Here is an 11,439-nt window from a genome sequence, read left to right as displayed (position 1 = left end):
AGCACAGAAAAAATATACACATTTAATTAATGTGCACTAAATATGTATTTAATGGGCATTAAAATTACAGTTCCACTACCGCTGTATTAAATAGGCATTAAATACACTTTTTTTTGAGACAGGAAGGTTTCACACACATACACGCACGCACATGCACACACACACACACACACACACACGTAAACATTAAGATACTCACAGACTTTTCACAATGAGCAGACAGAAATTCCTTGACTCTGTCGTACTTCTGAAAGTCGTCCACTGTCATCAACACTTGGTCTGTATTGCACACTGCCTGGTGAAGAATGGTCTTCAATTCGGCAGTCAATGTTTGCTGGAAATTGAAACAAAATCCATTTAAAAAGCTGTATGTTGGAGAGGACGCTTCAAGGCTACAAACATGCTTTGAATGCATCTTTAATTTGGTTAATGCATGTACTGGTGCATATATATTGAGAACGCATCTTTTCTTAAGATCAGCTGTAGCCCAAAAGTGTTGTCCATGAAAGAAACACTAGATGTTGAGTAAATTTTTAGTCAAAAATAAATTTATAACTTATGAGCGGATTGGTCATGAAATCCTTTCAACCGCAATGAAAATAATAGTTCTTATTTTTGAAAACACAGGCCTATTTACAGTCTAATATATTTATTTTGTCCTATAATCTCTTATTAAATAATTTCTAATATTGTTTGCTCAATATTTGTCAAAATAATGCAAAATACTGCCCACTAAGGTGTTTAGTTTCTACTTTGTATAATACGATTACAATGTATATCCATGTCAACTAATATTGCCAACTTTTAGCAGCCACAAACAGCTAGGCTATGCTGTGTTAAAAATAAAAGTGATTCCTCACATTTGGTCTGATATCAATGGTCATTCTATGGGACTGGGAATGAAGTTTTTCATCTTTATTAATCAATTAATTTTCCAATATATAAATGGGCCATGCTCTTTGAAAAGGGGGTTTAATGCATGTGCGTAAGGTGTCATCTCAGATTAGCCTGTGCAGTCCGCACAGATTAATCAAGAAAAACCTTTCCGCCTAAACTTGAATTTTTTCTAACAAGAGACCTTCTTGAAACAAAAAATACCATTAAAGCGGAAAATGTCGTCCCTGATTAGCCTGTGCAGACTGCACAGGCTAATCAGGGACAACACTTTACGCACATGCATTAAACCCCCTTTTCACAAAGCCCGGCCCATATATTTTTAGGTTTTTGTTCTTATCCTTTGAACAAAAATACTAATAACTACTTCCTCATATCTCTTAATGGTCTCAATCAAGCAGTTTCAACTTCATTTTCCAAACACATGCACTGTAATGTGTTTTTTAAGTATTAAAATAACAATGGGAATACAAATATACTAAACTATTGGTTAAGATTTGATTTCCTCAACATTAACGTTTGCAAGATGTTTCCTGTCCCAGGTATTGGACTTGAGAGAATATCGCCAACTACTGATGCACTAACCAATGGTGAGTCACATATTTGATCCCCACTTTGGGAGCGTCATTAGATCTCCCTCAAAGACACAAATTACTTGTTAAACCCAGGACACAGACTCAAGAGCATTCAATTAGACTTCGATTGCTTTCAATGCAATCAAGCTAAATTAAATAGGTTTAAACTAAACTAATAAAGCTTCACTGCATAGGTTTAACCTTTACCTCGGGTTTCCCATCATTCCTGGTACTTCCTCTTGACAGGGCCTGCTGGACTTTAAGGGGTAGCTGGAAGGGTCGATTGTAACACTGCTGATAGATGCGAGGGAGTTCGTTCATCCGAAACAGCTGAATATTTGGGTCTTCAACCTTTACTGGATAGAACAGGGCCATATTTACCAAGCAATTATTACATTGAAGTTTCGTTGGCTTTTATAGAATTGTTCCTTTTATTACCATGGACTACAATTTATGCACATGCATACAGACGTTGAGCGCAACATCATGTTAATCTAACAAATCATCTTGTGCACAAGCGAGTGTGCAGCTCAAAATTGTGGCACTTTATTGTAAAAGAATGCTGCTACATAGTTACATATAAAAATGTTTTTAAGCGTAAGAGCCTTGTTACACAGATACATGTAGATACAAATAAAATAATGTACCTTCTTGTGTTTGGGACCTTAATACTAAATGTACTTCAGTCACTATTTGTGCAGTATGTTACATTCATAATAAGTCCATGTGATAAAGCGATAAATAAGCAAAACAGTTACTGTAATAGCATTTATTAGAACTTTCTTTTGTATAGTATGACAGCATTTGTAATTTATGATTCATTATTGACAAAATAGCAAAAGCATGGCAGCTTTTTGTGAGTAAAAGTACACATTAAATGTTATAATCCAAGGATGTGTAAGTAACTTTCAAGGTATATTCCTATGGACAACAATTATTCAAAAACAAAATAGCTACAAGCGCCATAGAGCTATTATACTATGTTCTCAGTTATACACTTTCACATGGGAAAAATTACACATGGCCATAATTCTGCCCTGTTAAGACAAAATTAATCAGTTATATGAGTAAGACTGAGGAACTGCAACCAATAAACTAGGGCGGTAACTACCAACAAGAGAAATGCTTAACCTTTTCTCGTTCTAACAATGTGAAAATGGTTATATGCCAACAACATAAAACCAGAACAGCCTGCGAGTTACTGGCAGTCTGATCAGATTTTATGTTGTTTGTTAATCATCAGTGTCTCAGGGTTGGAAATGAAGCCTTCTTAAACACATATTCTTTAACAGACAACTTGGAAAACAAATAATGCATTCCATTCTGATCATATGGCATATTGTTCACAACTGTCTGGAAACCAATAGCAAAACCAGCCCAATTAGGAAAATAGTGCACGAAAACCCCAGAAGTTGGGAAAATTCGCCTCATTAAGTCTTCATATTGGGTGGGATATTGGTTTATTTGATTTTTTGCTCCCAAATACTTTAAAATTAAAATTGATAACTAAATACTGTCAAATTATCAATATTATATTTATTTAGCCATACAGCTGCATAAGGAAACTAACTAAATGTTGCATATAATTTATTTAAAAAAATTTTTTTTTTTAGAAACCTGCAATTGGTTTTTTAGATGGTCGCTTTAGTGACCGTCTAAAGTGCTAAGTGTAAAATTCAGGTCGGTACGGCCTAGGTATGATTAACCCAATTCCCGCTTACTACGCGCAAAAAAGAGTTGTATAATTTATGCAAAAAGTTTGAGTTCTCCAATTATGTTTATTCACAAATGGAAACATTATATTAATATCGTGTTAAATGCAATAGTTTCGAATGGTGTTTTATAGAAAAGAATAAAAAACAATGATCGTATTGTACGTGTCGCGGAGGAGATTGTTTATGAATGATTAAAATAGTCCTCTCTCTGCTGCGTCTGCGTGACGTAGTATTTTCGCTCATCTCATTCATAACTCTGAGGCTGGCGATAAACAAAGGGGAGTCCGGGTGAGAATAACGCACTAGTATAAGGTTACGCTTGTTTATATTCACAGGTCTCAATTAATAATACATTGACCACGAGTTCAACAACTATTACAGGGATACGATAGACAACATAAAAAAGGTTTCATTATCGATGAAACTGTTAAAAAACATTTAAATATAACAAGAATATTCTCAAAAAAATGTAGTCCTGCTGTTTTGAAATAAGGTTTGGAATTTTGGTTTCTAAATAACTTAATTCAAAACAAAAGTTTAATTATAGTGTTTTTTACTTGTTAGTCGCATATTTACCGCATTATAATGTGTGTTATAATAGGCAAACCATACATTAGTAAAATTCAATCTGCCTTCGCACATAGAAGGAATGGGTCAATTAGGTGCTGCGTTTCCTTTGCTTACTTCAGTTAGAGGTCAATTCTTTACGTAATAGCAATCACAAGGCTCCGGCTTCAAAGGAATTGCGGAGCGTTCTTACATAATAAAAGTCGTAGTCGCATGGTATTTGCGTTTAGCGTCCTATTGGGTCACGTGGTTCTTTTTCGCGGGTGTTTTGGCATTCATGATATGAGGCTATTAATAGATGCGCCTGTCAATAAACAAAGGAAAGTTTACCGGTTATAACAACGCAATAGGTTACGCTCTCACATACAACTCAATGACGTAGTACAGGTTGTAAATTGAGAGATTTGGGAAAAAGTTGACGCTTAATTATAATCTCAATTTATAAAACGTTGAACATAAGTTCAACAATAACTTCAGCGATACGATAGACAAAAACAAACAAAAATGTTTCATAATCGCTAAACCCGAAAATAACAAACAATTTATAATAATAATACGAATGACCTGTTTCATAACCTCGTTCATGCTACTACAGCTGGTATTTCTGGAAAACGTTCTTTGGTTCTCAACAGATAGCGGCGATCTTTTGTATTTACGGGTGCTAGCAACGCAATAGTAGAAGGTTAGTAGAAGGTTTAGCTTGTATATATTCACAGTTCTCAATACATAGACAGTTGGATATGAGTTCATCAATTTCTACAGGCATACTATAGGCAACCTCGAAAATGCTTTATAATCGCTAAAACCGAAAACAACTCAATATATTACAGTGCTACAGCTAGGCCTAAATCGAAGGGCGCCGCGCCCTGCCCTCCCAAACCTCCGCCCTGCGCCCCCGAACCTCCGCCCAGCCCCTCCTTCCCCCCACCAAAAAAAAAAAAAAAATTTTTTTTTTTTTTTTTTTTTACATATGATTATTCATAAATCTCTTATTACATTGTAATTACTTTAATCCCCATTGTAGACATTATATTTGAATGGTTTAATAATAATGGGAATAATACAATTATTTATAACATAAATTAACATGCAATAGGAAGCATTTCAGAAACACCCGCGCGCTCGTACGTGCCCTTTTCACAAAATACTGCGCGTCGAAAGTGCCCTTTTGACAAAATACTGCGCGTCGAAAGTGCCCTTTTGAATAATAAGCCCCCCTGCCCTTTTCAAATCCTAGCTGGAGCACTGTTATATTATATTAAATATATTTATAACAATAAATGTCTTTTAAAAATGTAGTCGGCTTATAAGCTGACTTTGAAATAAAGTTAGCAATTTACTTTTCTAAATAATTAAATACAATTAAACAAAAGTTAAACTATTGTGTTGTGTTTTTCACTTGTAAGCTGCATATTCACCGCATGAAATGTGTGTTAGCATTGTCAAACCACACATTAGTGTGAGTAAATAAAAAATATACTACAGGAGAGCACTTCATATGTGTCCTCATATGCCTTGTTATGAGTATCTTTCTTCACTATCGAAATATATCGTATATTTATATTTGATTTAAACGCAGTTTTCTTTCAACACATTTAAATCACACGTCAATAGCGCCGTCATGCGAAAATGGGTCTTATGCGTTTCGGCAAGCGTTTGTTAAACCCAACATGTGCTTTTGCGCAGTCAGGCCATAAGTGATGCTGTTTGCTTTAAAATCACTAAATATGTTATGTTTCTCCTTACCAGAAGGAGGGATAGCTGAGTGGGCTATTAATATGATGGGCGCATATGGAATAAGACCCATTTTCGCATGACGAGGGTCATTACAAATCTCATTGCAAATTGAAAATGCCACATTTAAGAACAATGCTTTTTGATACAAAATTGAATTCAAAATAGCAAACTTGTTAATAATGGCAGCCTATCCACACATTAAGGAATGATTTCCAGACGTGCTGACCAAGTACGGCAAACATTGTGGTATGATAATTAAACGATTTTCTCTTATCGTGACACTAAACTATTTCGCTAATGATTGTTTTCTCGTCTTGGAGGCGAAAGTGAAATTCTGCGAGATGGATTGTAACGCGTAATTGTAACAGGGCCACAATTTGTGTCGTTTGAGCATACAGAGAGTAGTCCGGAATTCCTTACACCGAACAGTGCTACATCCTTTGAATTGAGCACATACGCAGTGATGTAGCAAAAATTCAGAGGTTGTATCTCGAATCAGCTTATTAAATATTCGAAAATATTCATGCCTGTCTGTTGGTGTTATGTAAAAGTCACCAAGATGAAAACTGAAACAGCTACGCCTAAAAGTGCATTAGTGCTCTATACCTATGTCTATGTTAGCGTTGTTGACACCGTGTGAACTGCTAGGGAAACAAGTAAAGCATAAACAGCAATGTTTATATACTTTTATTCCTCCATATACAAGATACGAAGATTATTGTATATTTTGAATTTGTATATGGTGTCAAAAATCAAAAGTTTTGTACACGAAACTTTCATTATGAATTTATATTCTTGGTGAGATGTCATTTGATATTAGAAAAAATATTCCTTTAATATGATGGTGACTGCAAATTTTCTTTATATTAAGTTCTCATTACCATTTTCATCATACTTTCTATGCTTTCAGAACTTCCGAAAAGCATGTTGTTTTTATTTTGTCTTAGTTATTTCTATGAAATAATAAGGATGATAAAAAGTGCACACAAAACTCGACCCGTGCGCTATGACACACACTTTATAAAGTTGAATGGCGTGTGTTCATTTCAAACTTGCGTTTGAAAAATGAATTGCATGTTAAATTATGCAATAGCCAACATCTTCAGTGCCTTCAGCGCTTTGATTTTTTACAGCAATTGGGAAATTGGTAGTTTTTTCCTAATATGGAAAGTGCCGTTTTCTCGTACTTTATAAAAAAGGAAAAAAATCGCAGCATACCATGATAAGTGGCAACCACCTCCATTTTCTCTCGGAAGATTTTCAGTTTTCCTTTAATGTGCACAAGATCTCCCAGTTGGTAGCCCTGTTCTTGAAGACTGGTTTGCGTCTCCAGGGAGATGAGCTTTTCTCGCAGACAATCTGGTAGACTGGTTTTATTTATAGGCGTGTCTGTAATTTATGGCAAAAAGAATCAGTAAATTGTAACTTAATTACATGGGCTGTAAATTGTGGTCTGATATAGAATCCTGGCAATATAATAAGTGCTATTAAACAATTATTAGTAATATAAATAAAGTGTGTTCACCTTACTTGTTTTATTATAACTGTCCTTCCATGTGCAGCATAGAATAACGCCAGTGCCGTCATCAACTGTAAACATTCACACAAAGTGGAGTAAATTAAAGGTAGGGCTTTTCACAATAAGGATGAACACTGCCTGTACACACATCATAATTTGTGGCAAACATTTAAACTTTACCCTTTCCAGTTCAGAAGCACAGTGACAATGGCTATATGCAACCAGCATAAAACCAGAACAGTTTTATGCTGTGTGCTGCTTATCAGAATCTTAGGGTCAGAGATGAAGCCTTTAAAATTACAATGTATTAAGAACGGTTTAAAATTCAATTTCATTTTTTAAGGGGAAACAAATTTGTCAAAGTGAGTATGTAAGTAAAAAGAGTTTAAGGGGCATATTGTCACTCCTGGATGAAAGGGACTGGGGACCTTCCAGGAGAACAAACTTTATGCAGAAAAGTTGACAGAGGGAAATGAAGAATATTTTTAATTTAATTACGCTTCATTAATACCTAGTTGCTTTTATAAATAAAACTTTATTTGCTTTTAAAAAAATATTTTAATAAAAAAATAAAACATGTATTGTTTACATCATTTAAATACTTGCTTTACTGAAATTACCATAATAACAAAAATCAGTGGATATTTTAATTTTGGGGGAAAAATATATGCTTTTGGCTGGGTGAATGGAGCCAAATTTCAACCCCTCATACCATAAGGAATAATCCATGCTAGTTTGAATGTTGTAATCAAAAATTGTAGGAGTTATTAGTTAGTCAAGTTTTGTGCCTTACTTACATACCAGTAAGGACAAACAGACAGACAAAACATGTGAGTTCTAGAGGGTTCACAAGACTAAAAACTACCCATATAAAGAAAACTGCCCCATTGCAGCATGTTCAACTATAAAATTAAAGCAGAGATATCACAAGATTAAATTACAGTTTAACATTAATGCCAAGAAGTAATAATTTGTAAGTACCTGCATACACAAAACATTTGGCTTGCTCGCTTCTTTTTACTATAGTACCAATGATATCCACTTTATACACAGGGTGGTTTCTGTAGGCAAAAGCACCTGGAAAAGAGCCAGAAAAAAGTTGACATGAGCAAATAAACAATATCTGTGTTCATAAAATACAATGTCAACCCACTGCCTTTTGAAGCCACAAAGCAGCTTTTTTAGAGAAATTTGTTAAGTCCAAGGCTCATAACTTCGCCAAAAGTCAATAAATCAAAAAGGAACTCAAACTTAAACTGTAATTCATTTTAGCAGACTCACATACCAAAATTCAGCTAAATATCTAAAAGCATTTCCTAAAATACCCCTGGAAAAGGGTTATTAGAGAGAACATTTCTAAGCCCAACTTTGCCAAAAATCGATAGACCAGAAAGAAACTCGCACTTCATCTGTGAGTCATGTATTAGACTCACCTACCAAAAGTCAGGTAAATACCGGTATCTGAAAGTGTTTCTCAAAAAGACTCCGGAAAACTGAACATTTTAAGTCCATGCTCATAGCTTTAACAAAATCAATGAAATGAAACAAATCTCACACTTCATTTGTAGGTTATGTAGGTTAACAAACAAATCAAAAGCAGCTTAATATCTGAAAAGGTTGTATAAAAAAATCTACCGAAAACAGAAAGCAGCCCGGAGAAACAGAATTAGGGACTGGGCAACTGCTATATGCCAGCCCAATGGGTGGGCATAAAAACATAGGTCAATTATATGAATAAAAACAATGTACCATTGTTAAAGGGATCTTTTCACGGTTTGGTAAATTGACAAAATTGAAAAATGTTGTTTCATATTGGCAAATTTTCGGTTTAGCTATGATATGTGTGAGGAAACAGTATTACTGAACATTTGGCCTGGTCTAATATAGCCATTATATGAATCTTTCGACGATTTAAAAACCTAAAACTTATAAAGCGTTGCAACGCGAAACGATAGAATAATTTGGAGAGTTCTGTTGTTGTCGATTAAATTTGTGAAACTATGAAGATTGCTTATATAACGTATAAAATAAGCATTGTATGTATGCTTGGCAGGATAGCTCAGTTGGCGTTTTTACTTCAGGATTCCGGGGGGTCACTGGTTCGAGCCCTGAAGCGGGCTACTTTTTTAAAACTTTTTTTATTTTATTTTTGATTTTTTACTAGAGCTTTTAAAATTTAATGTTTACATTTATCAATATAAAGCACAAAATGACAAACTTTAAAACATGTCAAAATCTGTGAAAAGGCCCCTTTAATTTGCGCAAAATCATAATATTATTCCTACTGTTGATTGACATTTATATTTTTCAAGAATATCCAGTTTTCATCCCTTGACAAACATAAATATAACATTCAATAACACATATTGTAACATTATCCTGGTACAGTTCTCTGCAAAGTCGTAGAATAACAACAAAATGATACTTCTGTACTTACTAAATTTACCAAAGTAACAACACAAGTCACGTTATGAGTAAAGCTTACACCAATGAACTTCTTTAAATTGCAAAAATATCTGGCTGTTCAAGTAATAAGTAACAATATTTTACATTATCATATTTTTTAATCATAAAAACATATTTCTGTAATTCATATGTTTTGCAATGAAAACCCAATTCCTTTATACCACATTCATTCTTGATTTCCTGGCAGTAAATGTTGAGTACAAACTGATTTCTTATAGGCCATAATTAAGGTATGCCATTCATAAAATGTATGTGCTTTCCTATTTTCATTGCCAAGAATATGCCTAATGCATTGTTTTAACAAACTTTAAACAAACATCAAAAATAAGTATAATGAGAAATTTACCGGTAAGTTGGAAAAAGTTATCAAAATTTCACTTGGAAAAACTATTAAGCTATAATAAAACATCTAATCATTATACAAATAATGAATCATGATCATTTCAGGGGTATTGATCATAACCAGTGTGCTAGCTTAGTTGGCAGAGTGCTGGACAACAAATCCGAGGATTGAAAGTTTAATCCCCCGATCAGTAAGTCTGGTAATGGAATTCTTTCTCCCTTGACCTCTGATTCAAGCAGTGTTGTTAACCTGATTATCACCTGTGAAATGGGGATAAGGCTTCATTTCTACTATATCCGCAATGTACAATTTCTTGTAAGACCCAAAATGGAACTCTAGGCCCCATGTCTTAGGTGGGTAGAACTCGAGGTCTGGATGTACTTGACATTGGTCACTACAGTTCATGGCTAAGGACAAAGCATGACTGGTTCGGTACCCATTGGTTTACTGAAAAACAAACAAAAACACTTGAGGGGTACACCATTATGTAATACAAATTTATTAAAAAACAAGAATACAATTATCAAAAAGACATCCGCATCTTTTTTTGTTATCTTCAGCAGAGGCTCTCCTTCCCCAAAAGGCCCTTTTCAAAGAAAATTTCTAAAAAAGTTCAAATTTTCCTAAGAAATTTTCTCTCATAATATAAGCATACATGCCAAACGTCCTATTTAAGGCTTTTGTCCCATTGTCAAGATTTGGGGAGATTTGTACCGATATTCGCAAAGACATTATGTTGGTTCTATAAGATTACTTTTTAACTTGCCATTTAAGCTCTGTTTGGCTAAATTTACTTTTGCCAATCCCTTTTTTGCCACTAAAGGCCCCTTTTATTAAAGGGGCCGTCCAACAGATTGGTAAATTGACAAAATAAAAAAAAGTTGTTTCAGATTCGCAAATTTTCATTTTTGTTATGATATTTTTGAGGAAATAGTTATACTGACCATTTACCATGCTCTTAAATATCAATTTTATGCATCTTTTGACGATTTGCAAACCTGAAAATTATACAGCGTCGTGCGACGCGAAACGATTGAATAATTTAGAAAGTTCTGTTGTTGTAGTTATATTTTGGGAAACTACGAGGATTGCTTATATAGGTAAAAAATACATCAGCTCTAAGCATGAGCATGGATGGTCGAGTGGTCTAGGCGGGAGACTTTTTACTCCAGGACTCCAGGGGTCAGTGGTTTGAACCCTGTTGAAGGTTACTTTTTTTCCTTTTTTTAAATTGTATTCTTGTTTTTTAACTGGAGATTGTTAGGTCAAATGCAGGGCTATAGATAACTTTTGGGGTAACCTCTTCTTTTTAGCTTAATTGGGTTTTTCACCCCCCGGTTTTTCAACTCAATTGGGTAATTTTGGGAATGACATATACCGTCTTTATCCTAATAAAGGCGCTCGGGCAAAATGCAAATCACAAAGAGGGCGTGTTTATTTAACCCTCCTTTAGGTATAATATGAGCCAACACCTAAAATGTGTGTTAACCAGTATTTGCGAAAAGTTCCAAGTTCATTGAGCAATCATAAACATATCACAAATAGTTTAATAAGAATACTACATCCTATTATCATGCGAAATGAAAGGGCCGTTGTCGATATGACCGTAGTGAGAACTGTAAC

General features: G+C 34.5%; 1 protein-coding gene across 2 annotated transcripts in view; it reads right to left on the bottom strand.

Annotated features, from left to right (window-relative positions):
* The window catches only part of LOC127861542 (CST complex subunit STN1-like), a 35,316-nt gene that overhangs the window by 17,954 nt on the left and 5,923 nt on the right, over positions 1 to 11,439 (bottom strand). Inside the window, exons 2-7 of one of the 2 annotated variants that reach the window (XM_052400142.1) lie at positions 10,077 to 10,263; positions 7,989 to 8,084; positions 7,019 to 7,078; positions 6,707 to 6,877; positions 1,677 to 1,825; positions 200 to 334 (exon numbers count right to left, since the gene is read on the bottom strand). In XM_052400142.1, coding sequence (XP_052256102.1) covers positions 200 to 334; positions 1,677 to 1,825; positions 6,707 to 6,877; positions 7,019 to 7,078; positions 7,989 to 8,084; positions 10,077 to 10,221 — 756 coding nt within the window. In that variant the 5' untranslated portion in view covers positions 10,222 to 10,263. The remainder of the gene's footprint in view (positions 1 to 199; positions 335 to 1,676; positions 1,826 to 6,706; positions 6,878 to 7,018; positions 7,079 to 7,988; positions 8,085 to 10,076; positions 10,264 to 11,439) is intronic. The other variant, XM_052400143.1, reaches the window with a different exon arrangement.

This window comes from Dreissena polymorpha, chromosome 16, assembly GCF_020536995.1.
Source record: "Dreissena polymorpha isolate Duluth1 chromosome 16, UMN_Dpol_1.0, whole genome shotgun sequence".
NCBI classification, from domain to species: Eukaryota; Metazoa; Mollusca; class Bivalvia; order Myida; family Dreissenidae; genus Dreissena; species Dreissena polymorpha.
Note: the sequence above shows the minus strand (reverse complement) of the source record. Positions and strands in the feature narration are given on the sequence as shown.